Source organism: Botryllus schlosseri, chromosome 6 (assembly GCF_051294905.1).
Source record: "Botryllus schlosseri isolate E-star chromosome 6, Bs_hap1, whole genome shotgun sequence".
NCBI lineage: Eukaryota > Metazoa > Chordata > Ascidiacea > Stolidobranchia > Styelidae > Botryllus > Botryllus schlosseri.
In genome coordinates, this window is record NC_137241.1 from 20,430,663 (window position 1) to 20,455,356 (window position 24,694).

General features: G+C 39.8%; 2 protein-coding genes across 2 annotated transcripts in view; one reads left to right on the forward strand and one right to left on the reverse strand.

Moving 5' to 3' along the window:
* Positions 1–24,694, forward strand: part of LOC145441433 (interleukin-1 receptor accessory protein-like 1) — a 391,709-nt gene that overhangs the window by 282,098 nt on the left and 84,917 nt on the right. The gene's annotated exons all lie outside the window — the stretch shown is intronic.
* The window catches only part of LOC145441808 (uncharacterized), a 58,869-nt gene continuing 42,123 nt past the window's right edge, over positions 7,949–24,694 (reverse strand). The window contains exons 19-42 of the mRNA XM_080319747.1: positions 22,152–22,278; positions 21,893–22,069; positions 21,473–21,686; positions 20,446–20,551; positions 20,224–20,382; positions 19,984–20,154; positions 16,704–16,807; positions 14,609–14,681; positions 14,477–14,546; positions 14,018–14,167; positions 13,858–13,954; positions 13,718–13,785; positions 13,517–13,651; positions 13,322–13,453; positions 11,617–11,762; positions 11,420–11,555; positions 11,048–11,139; positions 10,858–10,982; positions 10,276–10,352; positions 10,079–10,213; positions 9,860–10,003; positions 9,297–9,433; positions 8,706–8,841; positions 7,949–8,486 (exon numbers count right to left, since the gene is read on the reverse strand). Of these exons, the coding sequence (XP_080175873.1) occupies positions 8,373–8,486; positions 8,706–8,841; positions 9,297–9,433; positions 9,860–10,003; positions 10,079–10,213; positions 10,276–10,352; positions 10,858–10,982; positions 11,048–11,139; positions 11,420–11,555; positions 11,617–11,762; positions 13,322–13,453; positions 13,517–13,651; positions 13,718–13,785; positions 13,858–13,954; positions 14,018–14,167; positions 14,477–14,546; positions 14,609–14,681; positions 16,704–16,807; positions 19,984–20,154; positions 20,224–20,382; positions 20,446–20,551; positions 21,473–21,686; positions 21,893–22,069; positions 22,152–22,278 (3,025 nt within the window). The 3' untranslated portion in view covers positions 7,949–8,372. The remainder of the gene's footprint in view (positions 8,487–8,705; positions 8,842–9,296; positions 9,434–9,859; positions 10,004–10,078; positions 10,214–10,275; positions 10,353–10,857; positions 10,983–11,047; positions 11,140–11,419; positions 11,556–11,616; positions 11,763–13,321; positions 13,454–13,516; positions 13,652–13,717; positions 13,786–13,857; positions 13,955–14,017; positions 14,168–14,476; positions 14,547–14,608; positions 14,682–16,703; positions 16,808–19,983; positions 20,155–20,223; positions 20,383–20,445; positions 20,552–21,472; positions 21,687–21,892; positions 22,070–22,151; positions 22,279–24,694) is intronic.

A 24,694-nucleotide genomic window follows, 5' to 3' on the forward strand; every position in this document is an offset into this window, starting at 1 on the left:
TTGCTGTTTTTTTGTTTGTTTGCGAGAATAAGTATCTTCCAGCGGCGTAAGTAACTCCCTTCATGGAGCGTGCATTGCATTCATGGAGCGTGCAAGTCAGTATATGCACCTTCGAACTCTTCCACTAGAGAACCAAACTCTCTGTTTCAATGCGTGAGCGAGCAAGCATTAAATTACTGTCACTTTTTCGGTACTGAGGCAATTATCACTTTAAGCTCGCAAATATATGAGAAGAAGTCCGGCGTTCGGGGTCATTTCTGAGCAAACCAATCAATCCTTCTCTATCTCTAAAAATAAACATTGTACCGATAGTCATTGGCGCTACAGGGGTCGTGAGCAAAAAACTCATGAGACATATCCAACAAATTCCGGGTAACGTTCGATTTGACATGATCCAAAAGATCACATTATTGGGCACTGTGCACATTCTTCGGAAGGCCTTGAATGCACCACTGGACTAAAATTACATTTGTGAATCACAGCATGATTTCTGTAATTTCGATTCTTCAACTTCAATCATCTCTACCTCTGCTCTGTAACCCTTGCCAATTCTTCATCTACTGCAATTCTGTAATCCAGTGTTGGGATGACTCGAGTCATGACTTGACTCGAGTCAGAGTCGAGTCAACTTTTTCGTATGACTTGACTTGACTCGAGTCACTTTGCGAAAATGACTTGACTTGACTTGACTCGGCGCTTCAGAAATGGGATTGACTCGTGACTCGGAGCAAAATTTACGAGTCAATTTCAAGTCATCAAAAGTAAATGGTGTCGACTAAATCACTGTATCATGTGTATATTCGGAATATTCGCGATACGCCAGTGACACTTGTGAGAGAAACCAGTCATTCACTTACTGCACGTTTCACTGGTCCTCCATTGTTACATCACAAATAAATTGATCGTAAACGAAATCATCACAGCTTACGTAGCTGTAGTAGTAAGTAGATTAATAGCAACGTATCTCTGTTTCTTAGACGGCTCAGTGCTTACATTGCGCAGTGCTCACCTTTAACAACCCTCTTGTATGATTTAAATCCAATGAATATAGTTTATGCATTTATATTCTCGCGGATGTGTAGATGGGTAGTGTATTATTGTACCATATCAATTTGTTTAAACTTTTCGAGGCTTTGTAGTCGCTCCTCTATTTGGGCAGATAATAACAGACTGTAACATGTAACTTTACAATTACTCACGTTTTGTATTAGCAGTTCTACGTGTGCCTGTGCAATACAACGCCTTTTTTCATGCATATTTAACTTTATATTCTCTATTTGATTCAAGATATACAGCTAATTAATCTGTCTTTCCACAGCCGGAAAATGTTACGACTTTAAATCATCATCACTCATACTTCAAAAATTCTATTTGACTTGAATTGTGCCTTGACTCGTGACTTGACTTGACTTGACTCGACTTGACTCGAGTCACCTCCAAAAATCGAGTGACTTGACTTGACTCGAGTCACCTTCGAAAATTGATTGACTTGACTTGACTCGAGTCAAAATCTGCAATGACTCGAGATGACTCGTGACTCGAAGGTAGTGACTTGATCCCAACACTGCTGTAATCTGACTTCTCCATGTATTGCATAGGAATAACAATTTGAATGTATTACTGAAATTTTAAAAATTTACTCCAATCTCGCCATTTTCCTTTGGGGGCAGGTTGCTCCCCGGATTATGTGTGTATTTCCCAGTTTTACTGTGAATAAAGAATATATTAATAATAATAATTTCTGTAATTTCGATTCTTCATCTTCAATCATCTTTACCTCTGCTCTGTAACCCTTGCCAATTCTTCATCTGCTGCAATTCTGTAATCTGACTTCTCCGTGTATTGCATAGGAATAACAATTTGAATGTATTACTGAAATTTTAAAAATTTACTCCAATCTCGCCATTTTCCTTTGGGGGCAGGTTGCTCCCCGGATTATGTGTGTATTTACCAGTTTTACTGTGAATAAAGAAAATAATAATAATAATAAAGTGTTTATGATTTCAGATCGCTTCAACTTCATGACATTTTCTTCGTAAATAGCTACTTCTAGCTTAATTTAATGGATTTATCTGAGATCATTGTTTTACTTTATCCCTCCAAAACGTGCATTATACTTAATCCCTCCAAAATGTGCATTATACAAGTACGTCACCGTCGAATCCCTCAGGCTATAACTATCTGGCAATATAATTACCACAAATACTCGAGTATTAATTTTAAAGTAGCTTAGGTATCTAAACAGGACATTTTGATTATCCAGCATACCAAATTTCATTACACATTTCATGATGGTACAACTTTAAATCTAACGCAGTTCTATAGCAACTTTTGCCTAAATCTGTTTTCGGTAGCGTGTACCTATACAGAATCAGCTTTAATAACAGAATTACCATGCTAATATGTGACTCCTCACCTTGAAACTTGGTGCGTAGCTGTAGGACATTGTGATTATGCAGCATACCAAATTTTCTCACGCATTTCATAATGGAACAACTTTAAAACTAACGCGGCTCTACATCGACTCTTTGCGTACATCTGTTTTGCGGGAGCGTAAAGCACGTACCTATACATAGTCAACTTTAATGACGGAATTACCATGCTTAACATTGAATCCCAACTCGAAACTTGATACGTAGTTGTGGGACATTATGGCAATGCACCATGCTAAATTTCATCACACATCTAATGATGGAGCACCTTTAAAACTAACGCAGTCGAATACTAACTTTTACGCATATCTGTTTTGCGTGAACATAGCATATAACTATACATAGTCAATTTTATGAACAGAATTAACATGCTAAACATTAAATTCTCACCTTGATCGTTGGTACGCAGTTGTAGGACATAATAACAGTGCACCATTCCAAATTTCATCAGACATTTCATGATGTAACACCTTTAAAACTAATGCAGGTCTCTACAGACTTTTGCATAAATCTGTTTTTCGATAGCGTAGCACGTACCAATAAATAGTAAGCTTTAATAACGGAAGTACCATGCTAATAATTGAATCCCCACCCTGAAACTTGGTACGCAGTTGTAGGACATTATAAAAATACACCATACCAAATTTCGTCACACATTTCATGATGGAACAACTTTAAAACTAACGCAGTTCTATATCGACTTCGCGTAAATCTGTTTGCGGGAGCGTACCACGTACCTATGCGTAGTCAACTTTAATACGGAATTACAGATGCAATTAAGTTTCAACACTTTTACAATGATTCGTCTTGCTTCCTATAACATCCAACCCGAAGCCCTCGTTATTCGGCTGTGATATCAGCCTGAGCAATGTCTTGAAGCCTACGGGACTCTGCAAATTGTTTCGATTTATTCTGCCCGTTTCAATTTAAGATAAGGAAGCCCATTTCACTCAACGTATCGATGCCTAAGGTACTCTAAAAAAAATTCTGAATAATTCTTCCTATGTTAATTTATCATAAGAAAGATGATTTGACTCCTAAAGTACGAAATACATTACGCAGCGCTTGGAGTGGAATTTTACGAGGTATGTGGACTCATTTCGAAGGGCTTTATGCCATAGGGCAGGGGTGGGCAATTATTTTCATCCGCGGGTCAAATGAGAAGTAGAAAATATGTTGGCGGGCCAAGTGAAAAATTTTAGCTGTATTCTCCAGAGTATTTTATTTTATTTCCTAATTACATTGTTAGTAAATGCTGCTCAGTGAATGTGTTGATATTAGATAATGAGAAAATATTTATAAAATATATAAATGTACCGTCATGATTGGAAGCAATGTTGAATATGATACATTTTTAACTCTTTAAATCCCTATCCACGTTCTTCTAGTGAGACATTAAAACAGTGGTTCTCGAGCTTTTTAGGCACGTCTCTTTGCGTAGGAAATTTCGCGCTCCCCTCATCATGATATATATTACAAAATATTAAAAAATGCAACCATATTGCTAGCAATCCCAACGGATAGTTTGATTGCATGGAAGAATACACAGAGCAAACATGAAATGCTGGGGGTAAACTTCGACTTCGCGCCACCCTTCTGATGCTTTCATGCCCCTCAATTCGAGAACCACTGCACTGAAATGTATATGCAATCGCAAAAGGCTTGTTTTCGTGCTCGCTTCCTTTCGAGCAGTCTGCAGCTTAACTAGCCTTTATGTTGAGCCAAGCTTGCAGTTTTTCTGAACTTCACCCTTCCTTGACCGAGTGTTTCGTGTTTTTGTCATAAGATCGACTTTAATTAAAATTCTTAATCTAGGCGACAGCATGCTCGGCAAAAAGTAAGAAAGACGGGTTTGCCCCTGACTCCAATATACCAATATTTATAGTGCTCTAAAGTTTTAACCTATAAAACTTCTTTGAATTTCAGTTTACGATTTCCTTTTTTGACATGCCCGTTAATCCTTTATGGGTGATAGATATGATGAGGCATATAGTAATCGTAAGCACTGATTGAATTGTTTTACGAATTAGGGATTTGGAAACGTATCACGTAACAATTAGAATCACGTACCTTATAATGCGTAATGTGACAATGGCAACAGAGAAGGTTTGAACTAAACTATATAAGAGCGATTTCTTGTAACTTCAATTGCTACTCATGCGTTGTCCCATTGCCCTTATTCATATCTGGATTACGCGTGCGAGGTACGTAAGCAGCGTAATCGTGGCATATTTATGAACAGGCTTTAAAGTAAACGAATATCCTGTTCATTTGATACAGTCTATGGTTTTAGTCATTGAAAAAGCCAGTTTTATGTTTTGAATTCCAAGCTACATTTCGCGGGCCGCACAAAATAGCTTCGCGGGCCACGTTTGGCCCACGGGCCGCACTCTGCCCAGGTCTGCGATAGGGGCATACTTTACGCTGCAACTCGATTCCCACACATTCCATATAATTACTAACAGAAACATTGAGTACAAGCCTTGAAATTTTGCGTAGTACTAGATGGTATGTATACAATTTTATTATAAGTTGAAATATTTTCGCAATTTCATACATTCGGGGCCTATATTATCTTTTTGTATGTTGTCTGCACGACTTGTGTTGTCTCAAAAACTTCACCCCGAAATAGCTCATCAGGAGAAAGGTCGAAAAATAATGGCCATATAATAATGAATGTTCAGTATTAGAAATTTGCAATCGCCGAACAATCCATTTGTGTTACGTTTGTGCTCCGCTCGATTCCAATATCTTGAGTATTGGGTACTCTTACCCCCACAAAATATACGCAAGATTTATGGAAATGAGCATATCGACGTTGGCCATTACCGCGCTACGACTCACCAATACATGTAAAGTTTCACGCAATGTAACATGCGGCTCCAAGAAGTGTGCCAGAACGATCAACAGCGAGAAAACCTTGGCCGTAAAGGACTGTCTCTATGCTCTAACTTCTTTATATAGGATATGCAAAATGCTTATAGGTTTATTTGTCCAGATAGGCGCGTAAATGACTGGCCCCGAATGTTCCTGTCTTGGCAATCCGAACCTCACAAGACAAATACCACCCCGCAGGAAAAAAATAAATGCCAATGAAGAAATACCAATATGAAATCGTGTGATCCTTCAGTTTAGTACGTTTGGGCAATTCTGTATTTTTTGATATAGCAGGAGGTCACGAAATAACATCATGTAACGAAGTCATGCCAACGGGTCCACCCACCCGAAGATGTTTAATTATTATTTAAGGGCTCTACAGCTTCAAAGACATCTCACTAAGCTCCACCAGTAATCTGATCACGTGAGCAGAGAGGATAAAAAATTTATAGCAATATATAGGTAATTCGCGATCTTATTGACAGATTTTATCACGAATTATCGAAAATTTAAGCGCCTCACGTTGGCTCACTAAACGGTGCAGCTATAATTTCGAGGCAAAAGCGAACATCGTGATGGGGGGTGAGTTTATCACACTATGGAAGCCAAAAACTCAAGGTTTTTGGTGGGCGGGAGGGAGCAGACGAAGTGTTGTTTCGTTCCTGCCAACGGGTATACACCCGGAGATGTTTAATACATATTGAGGGGCCCTACCTTTTCAAGCACACCTCATTCAGGGTTACAGGTAAATCAGATTACGTGTGCGGAGAAAGGATAAAAATTGATAGCAATGTATATGCAATTCCCGATCATATTTCCCGATTATAGAAATTCCTCGCGCTTCGCGCGTTTTGGCGAGAAAAGCTGATTCACTAAACCAGTGGTTCCCAATCGGGGGGAATTACCCCCTTGGGGGGAATTTAGAAATTTTGAGGGGGGAATGTGGCATAATTTTTTAGGGGAAATCTGACTTTGGCATTGTATCGGAAGATGCACTGGGGTCACGAGGTTTTTAGATTTTTATGGTATAGAACTGTTAAGTAGAAATTAGTTCTTTACAATTGTATGTTTCTTTGGCGGATTTCAAACTATAGGTGTATGTTTGAATGCCTTCCGTAGATATTAAACCCCATGATTAAGTGAGGCTCACGAGACTATTTCGTTGGTTCCGCGACAGCCTTTCGACCAAATTGCTACTAAGCAGTAAGCAGGAAAACATCAAGCCGAATTCGGCACAAGACCGCAGGTAAAATTGTTCAACTTTTTAAGCCAATATGTGATCTGAAGTGTGAGCTAAAAAAAACATACCGTACCAAATTCATCGATTCAACTCCAGTCCATAGCAAGGGGACTTGGTGATTTATTTTTCGTCAGCGCCTACCCGACCAGCAGTCAAAAACAGGTCAAATTTGACTGTACTTTATTAAAGTTTAGTGCGGTCCGCATTCGCCATAGTTTGGACATATCTGGATATGTCTGGTCATTAATTGCTCAGTCAACAAATAGTTGCGCGTTAAAAAGCACATTTTTTTAGTCACAGGTAACTTTTTCATAGGGGGGGAATTTTAGCTCAAATATCGGCCGAGGGGGGCACGAGACGAGAAAGGTTGGGAACCACTGCACTAAACGGACAACCAATCTAGCAGATAAGTAGCGGTAAAAAGCGAACAGCCTGAGGGGGCTCTTGGCCGAATTCCCCAATGAGTTAGGTTTATCATCATATGGGATGCCCAAGACCAACGTATTGGGAGAGGGATGACGAAGGGCTGTTACGTCCATGGCCTTAATAACAAAGACAGAGAAACTAAAGGGCTAACTAACAATGCAATACATCAAGGAGACCACAGAATGGTAATGGCTGTCATAACGACTTGCTCAAATAGCGGAATACCAAGCTACGATCTTCTAATAATTACTGTTCCGCATGCGAATATTTTGTTGCGTCCATGGTTGTATCAAAGTCACGGCGTTCCGAGTCACAAGTCCTTCTCTGATTTTGTCGTTTGGCCTTAGTAAATTCGGTTCATTTTAATTTTTTCACCGAATCAGTCCGATTCCAAGAAATTCTACGAAAAGTCGCGTTCAAGTCGAAGTTATAATTTTCAGTCACGAATCATCTCTGTACGGGTCATGTTTTATATTCAATAATGTTTAGGCAATGAGACGAAATAGAAGATCTTTTACCTTTGAAAGTGATGTGACTGTGAAGTTTGGAGAGCACTTTTGGTTTTGATGCCGTTTTAGAGTGAATTATAATTATTTTTAAAATCTGAAAGCTGTGCAAGGTTTAACAGGAAAGAAGTGATGGTACAAAATCACGAGGGCTAGCGCGGTGAGAGGTCATCCAGTAACCATTGTAATCGATTATTGGCTTCCAGATGGTCGTTTACGACTGTAAGCTGGAATGCGACCGATATACCTTCATTCGAAATACGGAGGTGAATAGAAAAACGTTTTTCCTGATCTGTATACAACCCACTAAACTCCTCGCATATCATGTTAGATGCCATCCGAATGCCCTCGGTATAAATTGACTTCGCCATCGCTTGCTGCGAAACAATCCCTGACTACTCGTATCGCAGATTTTCGACTTTGTTTCTTCGTTCACCTGTACATTCGACACGCTATCGCAACTACCATTGTTCGGCGGAATTCTATATTCAAATCACATGTCCAACAGCTCTTGGACAGCTGTAAACTATACTGTAAATAATCAACTGTGCCTACTGACAGAGCGAATTGATCACTCTCCTGAGATTCATATTGAATTTAACGAATACATAAACGTAAATGTTTTGGGATTGCACACAGATATATAAAGATGGATCATAGTCTAAATGCAAGGGTTGCGCCTCATTTTAAATTCATGATTGGCGCAAATGAGATTTGATAAAAAGGTCTACTGAATTTGCAATCAACAAGATAAGCGTTTAAATGACGAGAAGAAGTTATAGTCTTTGCATATATACATTTATAGTTTCAACGTAAATAAAAAAGGGCTGTGATATAAAAGTGCAACCCTGTACGGAAGAAAATTAATTTACAAATGGTTACACGGTAAATCTAAACATTTGCGTAGACGCTTTCCTGAGTTCCGTTGCCGATATCAAAGTTGGAGTAAACACTGGAAGTCGACATGTAGTCTGATATTGCGTCGTAGCAGAATCGGTATTGAGCCTTATATCATAGCAAAGTATGTGATAGTCATCGAATCTCAGGTAAATGCTAATGGTCGACAACGAACATTCATAATCACAATCAGTCGAACCAAATAAGGATCATATCGGGATCACTTTCATTGACATAATATCTACACGTGAGTGACAATATAGGAGGAAGCAAAATCCTGGAACGCAAACAAGGAAGCAGAAAAAGCATTTGGCCCTAAATGCTTACTTCAGTCCGAACCATCCCACGACGAAAGTCCCTCAAATCCTTCACAACTCTGAAGACATCAATCGCTTGCCCCTGGCTCAGGCTATCGAGTAGATTCCAAATAGCGCAGAACGTTCCCGTGCGTCCAGCCCCGCCACTGATCAATGACAATAAAGTTTATCACTACGCTATACACATAGAAGTTTTCCGCATATCATGAATTTGGACACATTAACTCTTGGGGAACAATATCGATATCATGGCTTATCCATGAGCTTAACGTGATCTTTCGGTAAGTATCGTGAATATCACATTGGTATCATTATTGATCGTTGTTTCATGGTACCCGAGTAATGTAGCGGTACACAATATTTGGCTTTAGGATTGTTATATATTGGGTTAATCAATTACGTTCATATTGAACCGTCTATCAAGTGAGTGGCAAAGTTGGCTGCTATGGTCAATCAAGTGTTTGAATAAGTCGCCAAATATTGAGGTTACGACATCCCGCTCCAAGCAAAAATAAAAGTACACGCCCTACATCTTGAAGTTAGTCTACTCTATAACATATAATATATATCTACTCAACGGACTGTATATAGCCTATTCCACCTGCAATGAACCAACATCGACCGGTTATTGGTATCGCGTAGTTTCGATTTCATCAGTGCAATCAGGTCGAGAACGAAAGAAGGATCTGACGGGATTCTCATTGACGACCAGTCCTTGAATTGATACTGTGTTACATTCTGAAATGAACATATTTACAAGGTTGCTCTACCGCATGCATTAAAACTCATTTTTAAGGTTTCAGTTGCAAGGCAAATGGTACTCCAGCAGGTGATCACAGGATGCAAAAATCACTGTCGCGTTGCCAGTATGAGATCTTATGGTGCTTACAAAGCCTTGACATCCGGAGGTTTCCTACATTTACAACACAGTAAGGAGTGCTGGTATCGCGAATGACCGTGACTATGCAAGTGAATGAAATGTCCTGACTCGTTTGGAATATATAATTCCAATTGAAGGCACTACCTACTTGAACCGGCCCCGAAGACATTGAAATACTGTACATCAAATTTCCGAGTGATCGTCGTTTGACCAAAAGTATATGAACGAGCTGTTATAAAATCTCAACGATATCCATCGTTACATGGACACATTGCGGTGTCAACCTTTTTAATTCTCCCTTTCGTCAGCCTGAACACCCGAGAAATTGTGGTTGCGTTCACACTTTGCACTTTCGTCATTTCGACATTGAAGCAATCCAAATTCATTTCGCTCCCCACCTCATTCGGCCAATAGTGGGCGCACTGTACCTTTGAAGTAATCTCGGAATTACGTGATATCAAAGGTTTTACTCTTATTTTCCCCATGGAGAGCATTGCGCTTACTTTTTGATCTTCAATACAATCCGTCAGCATGAGTACGATGGGAATATCGTTGTCAAACACGACCCTCCAAAATACAGCGATGGAATGTTCTCCAGGACCTTGTGCCGCGATCATTCGCACGGTGCCGTCGCTGGTCTGCACAATGATTCGGGGACACTTAATCAACGAATGTGTATAGAGGCAAGCATGATACTCACAGGAATACTGGAAGCACTGAAATAAGGTACATCATTTTCCTCTGGAAGTTGATGGGCTGTGATTCGGCTGTGCATATCTACGGAGTTGATATAACAACAGTTATCGATGGTGAACAGCAAGGAACACTAAGTAGTTCGGGAATATGCTGTGTTTGATGAATCACCTAAAAATCGTCGGCATATGCGTGTATCTGATAGGGTATGTGCAATAGTACAAGAAGGGGATACCATTTCACTTAACAACGTGACGACAAAATGGCAATTTGGGAAGAGTCTGATAAAGGATAACTTTCATGACTCGTAGTAGTATTAAAATGAACGTCGCGCGATCGATATTGCATGTAAAATATTGATTCAATCAATTGCCCAAGCATCTCATCCCCGGATCATTTATGAATATCACGTTGCATTGTCTATAAACGAAGTTCAATAATTTCAACCTTCAAATTCTTATACATGCAACGATAACATTATATGCCCTTCTGATATCTTTTATTGTATAATTCATGTGTAATTGTGTAAACAGAATTTATTATATAAGTACGACTTCATGGATGTGGAAATATTATTTTAATTCCTTACATGGCCTGCAACCTTCTCCTGTGTCTTCTACGCGACCGGACGTGTCCCAAACTTCACATCGCAATGGCTCCACCAGCGAAAGATCGAAAAACTCCTTTGTAACCCGCTGATTGAAGCCTTCGCCTCTGCAAGCAGGAGTGCAGACGTTTCAATTTCGAAGCACGGATGTCGAACATTGTTGTCATATTACCTGGTTATGTTCGGAAGTAGATCGATGTCGATATCTGTATTTCCGAACAAATAATCCTCCAACAACAGTTTGTGAATGAATATATATTGATCCTGGATGACAGCAGAGAATATATGATGAATACATTGCTTATCCAGACATTCCACATAGGGTTTCATTTCCCCAGTCTATGTTATTCAACCGTTCTCGGGTAAAAACGAATGCGCGTATAACAGCATATATCGCAATATCGTATAGCTATACTACAGATGGCTGCTGGTGAATATTATGAACGAATTGATACTGAAACCACAAAGTGATGAATGGTAAGTTTTAAAGCTGTCGCGGAGAAATTTGGTGTGATCACGTGCGTATCTAGAAAACGAGCATTACCATGTTTTGAACCATCTGCACTCTTTGTCTTCGCAAGTTGTAAACGCAAGCGTACACGTCTACCCGATCAAGTTTCGTTCTTTCTTCCGTCAAGTAATTAAATGCAATGAACGCACCGGTTCTGCCGGCTCCCGCACTAAATTGATTGAAGTCAGGTGAGAGGAAATATGTTTCGAGATACATTTAGCTGGCGTTACCTGCAATGGATAACCGTGGGTACAGTAGATCCCAGCTGTCCTAATCTGTGCGAGACCGCACGCTGCATATCGAAGAATTCTGTAGTCGCGATAGGGACGCCGTGGTCAGGCCAGTTTACAAATTGATAATGCTTAACTTCAATTGTCTGTGGTAGATCGACAGTAGGTTAACGCTGATCATTTGGATGGCTTAAAATAATGCATTCAGACGGATATAACTATGGGCATGGTGCGAAACCCTGAAAGGTTCTGGCTCTTGTGAACGCCAACCTTTTTGAAAGGTTCTGTGTGAACACGAACGTGAACCTACGACGTCACGTGGCGTCATATTGCTAATTCCAACACTGCATTTTTCTGAGGTGGAGAAACTATAGCCACGTCCCAGATCATTCATTCTGGAAATACATTCTAACTTTTTAAACGTCACTTAATGTATCAACTGGAGCAATAAAATGCGATTTTAATTCCACAAAATCAATATCTGCCGGATACAGTATGCAGTATCAGTATTATTATTATACAGTATTCCACACCCCAATCGGACGAATTCAGTTTTATGATACAATAAGGATATCAAATCAAGATAGATCCCGTACGCCTCATAGATATTTTACATTAGACATCGATGCATTTGATTGGTTGACTAAGCACAATTCGGTGATTTCCTACATGTAGCATGTTCCGTTCTTGCTGTTGCGTGATTGCGGGCAAAGCTCACAGCAGAGAGTCACGAAAGATTCACAAACGGAAAGCTGCATATCCAGGGCAAACCTTTCTAGCAATTAATTTTTGAAATTTGCAAGGTGCATATCCGTTTAATGCTAAATTTCTTTTCATGCTGCCAGCGCCACGCGAATAGTGGTCCGAAGTTAAAATGCAGGAAATTTCAACCAAAGACGTTATAATGACGTGGAAATTTGTAATGTATGGAAAAGGTTCACCGTGCAGAACCTACCACAGGGTTAATTTGTGAACGCAAACCTTCAAATTTCAAACTTTCAAACGCAGAGCGTGAACTTGAACCACACTTTCATAACATCCCTAATAATTAGTTTTGACATTTTAATCAATATATGCTTATGCACGGGGATGGGCACCACGATTTGAGTAAAGTAAACTGAGTCAGGTATTAATTGCAAGGATTCGAGTCCAGTGTTGTGCGACGATGTTTCACAGAAATTCGTAATCCAAAAGTCATCGCAAGTTTACGGATGTTAATGGGTATGGCAGTTTCGTTACAGTGACACTCAACATTGTCACAAAACGCCATAACATAGTCACGGTCAAAAAATATCAAATCACTTTGATGACGTGTCATTTTATCTCAACTTCTATTTATTTTCATTTTGTGTGTATCCCTCTTTCTATACCTGTTATTTTACTAATATCTGTTAGGCCAGGGTTGGTGATTGATTAAAAAACTATTCCAAGTCGCTTCGACTCATTCCTATGTTTTCATTACATCGTTAACCACTGATGCTTTTTAAACTGAAGTGAACTAAATATTTTTCTCGTGCCCGCAAGTAGTTTCTATTTCTTTTTTACAGCTATGAGGCCATAATAGATACGATGCCAATACTCGAATCTAAGCTAAATATAGGCTTACTTAACCCGGAATTGAACCATCCATGTAGGCTATTCCATTGTACCCTGTCCTACTTATATAAACCGGCCAATATGATGTGCTTGCATGGAAGATGCTTGCCTTTTGATCGCGAGTTACTTGTAGTGATCGAACAATGTATCCACACTTCTTCGTTTCCGATTCGTTGTACACAGATGTTTGGCCATACGTTTCCTTTTTCCCATGGTCTGGCCAATACTTTGCGCATTTTTTCTGTGATTGAGCCGGATACCGTCAGCGTGTTTGACTTGTAAGGAATTCGAGAAAAGGACATACTTTCCCCTTTTCTATGCATTTTGTTAACATCACGACCGTGTGACACTGCTGTTCCGTGACTAATCGCCAAAAGTCATTCACCGTCGCTGGCAACGGGCCTTGCGTTGCAATGAATTTATTTCCTTGGCTAAATCCCTTTTATAATAGCTGTGTCATAAGCGCAGAATTCATGAAATATGTCTGACTTTCACATAGACTTACCTCTATGAACGAGGCGTTAATGTAACTTTCCGTTTTGTCTCCCACTAACCGCACGATGTTTTTGTCATCTGTGAAAAGAACAGGGTGGAGGATAATGCATCAAGTATCTTCGTGAGGACTTATCAATTGCATATTTATACAAGGAAGAATATTTTTGTATCTGTTTTTCTTCTGAACGCTAGCATCGGAGGCAATATCCCATGGGAAGACAATTCCTTCTGAAGCAGCGGCTAGTTTCTGAAGAGTGAAATATGTTTGTCGGACATTTCAATGTCATACTCATGCGACATTGCTAAATACTTGGTATTGCTTCGTAAACTGTGCCTTTCCGTTAGCCACCAATGCTTTGTAAGTGGTTTGAAGTTTGCTAATTGGGATGTCGGTATCGGATCGTAGACAGTCGCTGTCTTCATTCATGTTTTGATACTGGATCGCATAAATCCTCTTCACCTATAGATATATTTACAAGCATATTGCAAGTTTGAACCAAGTATTTGTGTCGTCTTCGTGAGCGTGTTGTTCAAGGTATACAAATGCTTGGTGGGAAATTGAGCCGAAAAGTATTTATTCAATTAAGCACATGCTCCAATCCACCCTACATATATAGCAGAGAGTTAGAGTTATTACAATGTATCACTGGATGACATAAACGCCACAAGAAGCTTTGCTGGTCAATAGCAGCCTGACAGTCAACTGAATTACATGATTAAAGCTATATGGCTCATGTGAATAAAATGTATAATAAATATTCAGTTATACTATACCTGTATGATTGGCTTGGAGTTCGATAGGTTCGTCGAGTAATTTGATAGGCAGAACTCGTCTTCTCCTAGACATTCAATGAATAGTGTTTTTTCGCCATATGCATACGTATAGATGTAACACGTATACCTCATGATGAGTAATCCCGCCAACAACACCACCGCAATTAGTAGTCCTATCGCCAGTCCGACAATCCATGCGTCTATATATTGAGAGCATTCGTAAAACTTCAATATTGGTGCACTGTGTACGACTAGCTCAATATATAAAACTATATGGCCGTACCAGGGATATATAGAAATCATACATATTTCTGGTCCGTATGAGAAATTTGATGCAGATATAGCCGACTCTTACTTGATCGTGTTATATTCACCTTATGTCGATAAATTCAGATTAGAATATTATGGAAAATGATAATAGTGTGTGACAGATACTCTATATACCCAGATTTATATTGACACGTGTCGTGATTCGAGTATTCCCATATTGATAAAATTTTCGAATTTGATGTGGGTTGCCGGTATGACTATAAACACAATAGCAAACGCCTCATTCCCAATTTACCATCTAAACCGCGATGTACATCCAACGAGGCCCAGACATGCAGTAAAATGAATGAACGATGGCCCTAGACGAGGAACCCGCAATATCCTATTAAAGATATTAGGGATGGTGCGAACCTCTAAAAGGTTCAGGTTCGTGTTAACGCGAACCATTTTGAATTGTTCTGTCAGAACACGAACGTGAACCTTATGACGTCACGTGGCGTCATATTGCTAATTTTCCCTACATTTCAGTGAAGTGATATGTTAATGTACACGATACCTAGAGATAGCGATAGCCATATTGCTGAATTGCATGCTGAATTTTTGAACGTCGCCTGATTTATTAAACGGAGCAAACAAATGCTATAATAAAATCAATATCTTACGCCGCTTTGCCAACAGTTTTGACGACGACTTACAAGGGAATATAAGCTTACGACTCAACGGTCAATGCCAGACGGGACAATGTATTTTGCGTCTGACTATTACTACATTGATATCGAGCAGAGTTTTAAAAAGGGTTTCTATATTTGCTACCTATATTACCCCATAACCAAGTAATACAGTAGCCAACACCCCAATCGCACGGATTTGGTTTTTGTGATACTAAACATATCAAATCAAGATGGACGTCGTACGCTTGCAAGATTTTTTACATTAGACAACAATGTTTCTTTTATATCAATTTCACTGATTGTTTGAATAAGCACCGTTCGCTGACTTCTCACATGTAGTATTTTTCGTTCTTGATGTTGTGTGATTCCGGGTCAAGCTCAAAGCAGAGAGTCAGTAAATATGCACAAACGGAAAGCTGAGTGTTTCGAGCAAACTTTTGTAACAAAGCAAGTAAAATTTTGAGATTGGCAAGGAACATGTTTGTTTCGTGTTGATTTTTTAAGCTGCCAGCGCCATGCAGAGAATGATCCGAAGTTGAAATGCAAATAATTTGAAAAAAAAATGTTACAATGTCGTGAAAATTTGCCATACACGAAAAAGGTTCACAGTGCTGAGCCTACCAAGGTTCACGCACAGAACGCGAACTTGAACCTCTCGTTCACACCATCCCTAATAGATATATCGCAAGCACGGCATCTTAGTGACTCAGGCTGAATTTGATCAATAGGTAAAGAATTTATGGATGCTTATGACGATATTTCCATGATGTAATGGAAATAATGATAAATTCGTGTTGAGATATCACGTTGGATGGGGTTACCATATTTTGGAATCGGGAAAGAAGAACGTTTTTATCTGATCATAAAGGTTAGCTTGCCGAAATTTAAAACAGTTGATTTTGAAATATTGATTGAAAATCGCGTAGTCTTGACTAAGAAAAGACATTTCCTGTACTCCCGTATTACCCAACTTTTAACGATATTTCTATGTTGTTGACAAAAACAAATCAAACAAATACGTCAACGCTTTCACTCGACTCCCGAATGACAGCTTTACGCATGTCGCGCCATTATGCTGATTTCCAGTTGACCCTAGCCATTAGCCTAGCTGTGAAAATTGTAAAGGAGGAAGAATTTTCAAACAGAGGACATTTAGGCGTCTTCGAAAAACATTTTATTTTCGATTTCCTGGAACACAGAGGGCAAATCCTCCTTATGGAGGATATATGATAACCTTACGTAGAGCCTAATTATGTAAGATTTTAAAATATATATATATACTTGCGGAAGAATTGTACTGATCGACTCTTCCAATTCGTACAGGGTCACTGCTCCTGTAGGAAATACTTCCATCATCCAGTGGAGTTGCCGTGACAGCATACACTCTGTGAAAGATAATGGAACGCCCATAACTCATTCGGTTATAAGATCGGAGAAGGAGAACACTACCATTTTCGTATTCGTTTACAACTCGAATATTGCCGAATGATCCGATGAAAATATTATAGGGGACCGCATTAGTAATTCACTCTTGTCACCCCGTGAAGTGATAAACCATAGTACTTTGTTGTTAGTCGTATTTGATCCACTAAAACCGTGTTGAATTGTGATAAGCATATAAGCCAAAACTATACGTAGCTCCTAAGGCAGAGGTCTCAAACTCAAATGTGCTCGCGGGCCAATTTCTTAGTTTTGATGACGCCGCGGGCCGCACCACCAATAATAGGGATATTCAACGCAGACTTTCTAAGTAGGCCTTTTCTGACGGAAGCTTGAAGACAGGCATTCCAGAATCATCATGAATATGTAATTAACTATTGTACTATTCGCGCTTGACACGGGAAAAAATCATATTTTCAAATATTTGAATAAAATTGATTTTATGCCGGGCATTATTTGTTCGAATAATGAGTTATAGACATCATGCGAGAGGATGCATCATGACCAATGTTGCCTCTGAGCTGCGCACGTGCGCAAATGCGCAGTGCGGACAAGGTCTCTGCGCACAGAAAATCTAAGTTGCGCACAAAAAATCTGAAGTGATGACCTTTTTTTTCGTCATGCACTGTTGTCCAAGGGTCAGCGCAGTGACTTGGTAAGTCTGGGCCGATGCATCAAAAATTAGAGGGAGCACTGACCATGACATCGTCAAACTGTCGGGTTATAATATTGCAGCTAGTGGACCTTTGACGTGCCACTATGTAGAATATTTCAAAATCTACTGAAGATTGATCTGATATCAGAGCATTTGAGCGGTGTAGCCTTATCCGGGTTATGATATAGTCGTGATAAGTAGGCTTTTCTTACTATTTCATTACCAAAGTCAAATTAAATCAGCGTCAGATTTCGCATTCGATTATTATCAGAACATATCGAAAACAACTTGAATATAATTATTATTGAGCCATAGTCAGAGCATTGTTTATCAACCTTAGAGATCGTACCCCTCGTGCTTCCAATAAGATATCTCGTAGCCCCTGTTCATTTTCAACACAATTTCTGTTTGTACCTATATTAAAATTAGAAAGCCCATACACGTTAACTCGCGCGTAGCTCGAAGACCATTTTCTAGTTGAGTAAATTGGTCAAGAAAATATTCCCCAGCATGTAGGCCTAATTCCACAATGCATCTCGTACGCCATGATGTGGTACTCCGTACCCTGAATGGGTCTAGCCCAGTGGTCGGAAACCTATGGCTCGCGAGCCATATATGGCTCTTTTGGGTATAAGATATGGCTCTTTGACCACTATTTATTTTTGTGCTGAATTGATCAATATTGCAGCGACAGGTTGGTAAATTTTCATCATGGCTAGTATAATTATTTTCGTGGCAGTACAACCATGTCTTTAAGAGGTAAAGACAATGTCGTATTCAGTTTTAGGGGCTCGGACCCCCTCTTTTCAAAATCATCAAATTTAAGTTACTGTCACGTCGGTTGCCAATATCACCAGCGAATTCTATTCACCCGACTCGAAATCTTGAATTATGCGATACGTTGATGGTTGATTAATCAAAGAGCATAGCCTACATGGCGACGCCCATTTCAAAACGCAGTTTTCAAATACGCATCGTCTTCCTCATCTACGGCGCGACATGTACTGATGTGGATGTCACATTGTCACAATTACAAACAGAATTACAAACAACGTCATAGCTATTCACGTTCTTGATTGTAAGTATAGCTCTGTGTAGTACCGTCGTATATCAGTTATAATAAATTCTAAGCTACTTACGATGAATTACGTTATCCATCGTGAGGCTCGGCCCGTATTATGCGTTACCTCTCGTTGCGAGCTTTATTTTCGTACAATAAATACCAGTTTTTACGTGAAAATATGGCGAACACGAGGAATCCCATGTGATGAGTTCGAACTAGTGCTGTCATGACGTCACGAATGTTTAATTGTGACGTAACAGTTGATTGCCATGTATGGCTCTTTGGGAGTTGAGATGGAAAAAATAGGGCCAATATGGCTCTTCGGACATCAAAGGTTCTCGACCACTGGTCTAGCCTATACGGACCCTGGTTAAGAATAGAAATGTCCAATCGCCGATATAATAATTGGTGTTACAGCTGTGGAGCGTATTACTACCTCACTCGCCATCGATGATAACATGGATAAAGAGATCAGACAACACCTAGCATGTAACCAACTATACGTCACGGGGGTCACATAATGCCAATGGCTGCCATACTGACCTGATTAGATAGCTATATATACCCCACGCAGCGCAAGCTACCACCTTTGGATATATTACTATTCCCCATGAGAATTCCATAGATTGTTACGTCCGTAGGATTGCCAAGTCACCGTTCCACGTCGCAAGTCCTTCTCCAGTTTTAACGTTTGACTCGACTCAACTCGAGTCATTTTTATTTAGTCACCAAGTCAATCAGAAATCGAGAAATTTTACGAAATATCGCACGAAACCAAATCACAATATTTTCAGTCACGAATCATCAACGGGTCATGTTTTACCATCATGAACTAAAAATGTGACGTAATAGCTGATCTTCCACCGCATGGTAGCTTTTAAAAGTGATGTGATAACGTAGTTTGTTGATATTTCAGTGTTTTTATAGCAGTTTTAGGTTGAACATGAAGTTCTTACATCTTAAAAAGATATGTGCCACTGGAATCTATTGTCGAATATTTGAAATTACAAAATACCGTCGCGGGCCGCACAAAATGCTCTCGCGGGCCGCATGCGGCCCGCGGGCCGCGTGTTTGAGACCTCTGTCCTAAGGAGATTGATAGTAACGAAGAGCAATACAGCAACAATATATTGCAGCGGTACCAATTTGCAGATAACATGTTGGGATAGCAGAAAGTTGACATCTGCACTCGATGAGACTGCTTGCATATGGTGTAAATCACTGCCCGGGTTTGGGTTTCACGTGGAATAGGATTTGGATATAATATTTCGAGTACAGGTACATTACCGAACATTGAAAATAATCAACAATCAGCAATGTACTTTCTACATTAAGATAATTTACATTCGGACTCTAAATTATACCACGCATATTATAAAGTGATATAGTATGCCATTGCTCACCCGTAAGAGTTGCTCTTATCCAACGGTTCGTTGTATCCATTGTACACGTTGCTGATGTCGGAGGACCGCTTTCGCCTCGAATTAGCAGAAGATATACGGCTTGCGTCACAAGATGAAGTGTCATTATCTCCGATAATAATCAACAGTTGGCTTACGCTGCCATTTGTATCTCTAGATGTAATTGTTAATTGCCTGTTTCTAACCAGGATAAGGCCTACCACAAGAAAATGTGTTTTTTACATTGCGGATATGGCTTCAGTCGATAAAGCCAACGATATGTACATAGCTTTTGAAGACTTGTGTTGCAGAATACTCGCCGACTGTAGTTCTTCGCGCCCGAATGTTCTACCTCGCATCGATTCGTCATCAGATGTGGTGTCCACGATGATGAAGACGCAACTGCATGGTTAAAATACATTAAGGATACATTAGTACACGTGCTTTTGGTGGCATAATATATACCTTATTGGACCGTTAGACTCATCAAAATTAGGTAGATTCATCTCCATAGTACCGTTCGTTGCTATATTTGCGGACGACTGCGTGAGAGCAGGGACGTAACTTGGTGCTGAGAATGTGAAAGTTATTCATTACGAGAATGCAGCACTGGCGAACTAACGCAGGTATCCGATCTGCTGGATATATAAAGGTCAGATGGTGGTCATGTGATCTTTCATTTATTCGGGGTTTAGACTTTGGTATCCGCCCTGAGTTCACCGATTTCCTCCAGCTATGACCCGTAACTTAATTTCCTGAATAATTGACCTCCGGTTTGATTCAATAAATGCTAGTTTGCGAATATTTACTTCAATTACATTTATTTAACTTTCTCTGCTCTGCAGACCGTTTTCAAAATATGCAAATGTTCTACATTGAAAATTTATTGCAACTCATACATTGTACGATATCTAAAAGTAGCCCAGAAAGGTGATCTTGGCCACATTAATTCTGAATTTAAGTGAACGAACTTTTCACGGACCAGTACCGAACTCCTTCAGCACCGGCAGCAATCCGCCGACCATAGGTTGAGACCACTGTTTTAACAGAGGCAAACATTATCGCCGATAGATTGTAATTAATATATGACTCAAACGTTAAACTAAATGAGGCATTCATATCCCGTAAATTATATTTTCAGAAGCATTCAAACAACATAAAGGTTTCCATGCCCCAAGCGGCGTGGAGCAAAAAAGCCTTCATCGCGAGAAGCACCTCTGAATGATCATTTACATAATAACATTAAACACGAATATATGTCAATCTATGGTTGAGCAAAACAAACCATAATCGATTTTCTGCTGTCGCTTATCTTCAGGAATGTTTATTGCATGAATATTTATACTTTTATTGTTGAAATCTAACATATCCTTTCTTCTCGTCTCTCTGTCTCTCTGTCTCTCTTTCTCTCTGTCTCCAACCCCCCCCCCCCCCCTTCATTGGTGTAACAAATGTAATGCCTAGCATCGAAGATGTATGAACCTATCATCACCTGATCTTTCCATAATGCACGCTCCGTCGGCGTATATAGGCATTGCGTAACCCGCACAAGTCTTTGTTCTGATGAAAAAGGTATAGTTCCGGTTGGGTTTGCCAATGTGCGTGAAATGCCTGTCGTCGGGCGATTCAACGTCGTGCTCGATTCGTTCTTTGAAGTTCAACCATTTGTTCGATACGGCATGAGCCAGGGAGGCTACTGCTGTAATCTGAAACAACGCAAATATTCATTTTATACAATGCTACATCTCGATATCTCCTATGGTAGTGTTTCGGGTTCACTTGTACTAAAAGCGACCATTTTATTTGCTCATTCCAGTCTCGTTTTATTCAATATGTATTGTATGTACACCTATAAGTTTCCCTGATTGACATCATTACAACTACATTAATTCGAAACACGAAGTCTCTATACCTGGTATCCAGTTATTCCTTTTCGGGGGCGGTTATCAGTCCAGGAGATAGCGCAAGATTGTGCACCAGTCATTTTGGATACGTTAACCTGGTTTACAGGCATCTTTATATCCGCCCCTGTCGTGACGTAGCGCACAATGCCGGCGTCCTTCAAACAATACTTCGGGCAAGGATAGATCTGTAAAAAGTGCAGTGAACATATAGACCGCCTACCCACAACTACCATGGGAATTGCAAAGTCCATAGTGAGTATAACTTACTCGAATTTCATACGTGGTCGAGAAACTCATGTTTTCAATCGAGGGGGCATATTGCTCCGTCGTTGCAACCACATCCATTGGATCCGGGTATTTTCCAGCGACATTGTTTATTGGCCGTACATCTATCCTGCGGGCGCCACATACAAGAAAACAGTAAAGAGGACGAATGACACTCGTGGCGCAATTATACGCAAATTTGCGCACACGATTTAATTCAAACTGATAATTGGTAATTCAAGTTTCGTGTTACAATATAGACTTTTGGGCAAAAATCAAGTCAACGGGGCTTTCTGCTACAATGACATCTTGGCAAACGGTATTTGATTTGATTACGTCGTAAAATGCCATAATAGGTGGTCGAAATAGCGATAATAATACTCTAGTACAGGTGCGGGCAACATACGGCCACCTGGCCGGAAATTAGAAAACGTGTCATTTGCCTATCACTCAAATGAGGGGCTCGAAGAAGTAGATATAGCAGCAATAAGTTATAGATTTTTGTTGATAAGTCACCGGTGACGGCTTAGAAAGAAGTTATATTCGATTACACGATGTTAGCGATTTGGAATGTTATTTGTTCATCTTTATTTGCGTTCGTATTTTACCAATTCTTAGTAGGCCTACTGAAGCCTTCTCGGAAATAATGTTCTTACCACTATGTAAAGCGTTGGTGAGTCACCAATAATTGGTTATTTACGTTGTCGAATAATTAACAGTAAATATTTCCAACGTCGCTTACTTTTATTGTGTTATTTTATTACTTTCAGTCGGATATATGTTGCTGTTACTGTTGTTGTTGTCTGCTCTCTTCCTTTCGATCGGAGTTAGACGTTTATTAAACTCGTCGGAAAAGTGTTCGAATGACAAAGATTATTATCGGAACTTAACCCATTAGACAGGCGGTTCTGCGCCACGGAAATCGACAGCGTAGGTAGGATTTAGACTGCCGCGCCGATACAACGTTAAAGATTACCCTGTAGAGGGCTACGTCGACCGATCGTTTCGACAATCTCACTCAAAATGAATTACTCTCTACTTTTATAAAATCTGCAATTAATAAAGGGAGCGTTTCGTACCATATGTACTGCATAAGCATCAGGGCTGTGGAGTCGGAGTCAGAGTCGGTGGAGTTGGAGTCGGAGTCGGGGTAATTTTCGCTTGATGGAGGCGGAGTCGAAGTCGGAGTCGTGAAAACTATAATAGCTGGAGTCGGAGTCGGAGTCGGAGTCAGTGGGAATATACTGACTGGAGTCGGAGTCGGAGTTTGCGAGATAGACCCTGACTTCGACTCCGACTCCGACTTCTCTATCATGAAAACATTTGCTTTCAAAGAATTTTGAATGTAATTTTTATGTACCACCAATCACTATTATTAATAACCATACAGATCAGGTGCGGCCATCCCGTGGCACGCAGGCCAAATTTGGCACACGAGAAGGTTAGGTGTGGCCTGCGAGGTAATTCTCGAAATTATTTATGACATAAGGTACAATTGCAAGGCCAACCAAAATTTGATTAGCATGACCGAGAAATTTGATGATGACTAAAACAACAGTTCTGACACATTGACGTATCCAGGATCCAGCCACATTTATCCCAGATCTTCGTATATATGACCATGAAGTAGAATATTTCATAGCAGATTTATTTGACTTGAAATTTTTCTCGGTACTTCGCATTATTCATTGTCACTAGATTTCTTGCATTCAGTATTTGAGCCCCCTTCTGAAAATTATAAATACATATTATTCACAGAATTGAGTCTAACTATATTCGCAATTAGGAGATACGACTTCGCTTGTGCACTCGCAGCGAGATCGTCGAAAAAACATTTGCACAAAATGATAGAGGCATGTTCAGTGTTGTTCAGTGATACCGTCGATTTTGCTATGTCTAAACGTCGAATAATCCTGTCATTGCCAAATGAGCCCAGTGGTATACAGATGCGACCCCTAATGTATGTTAGCGACATATTTATTGATATAGCTATAGCCTAATTCAGTCGTTATCTTGCAAAAAAATTTAGCGCTTCGCGCGACCAGGGACTGTTTGCGCACTTCACAGTTGCATGACGTATTGTTATCAATTTTTGAGCATATTAATATAAGTCTTGTCTGCAATGTTGCCTAATTCGGTTCGCTCCTATCGACGACAAAAAAAAGGTTATCATCATTCCAGTTGCCTGCGCAATGGTTCGTAAATCTCAGGTGTCCCTTTCGCCGAAAAAGTTACCCACCCCTGATATAGATAAAATAATACATTACTTGCAAATTACAACTCAGTTGCGGAGGGGAAGAAAATCGCAAGATTCGTTTTCGCGAAGCAGTCAAAATTGATGCAATTTTTGGAATTATACCATGATACTGTTACAGAGAAAATGCATCGGCTGATTTTGTAAAATCGTAAAAATGATGTAAATATGACCAAACGATGCTTTCCACTTGACAAAATTAAAAATATTTGTAGTGTAGCTTAGCTGTTTTGGACGAACAAATGGTTAAGAAAGACTGCAAGTCCCGATCCTTGAATCCTTGATTAAGTAC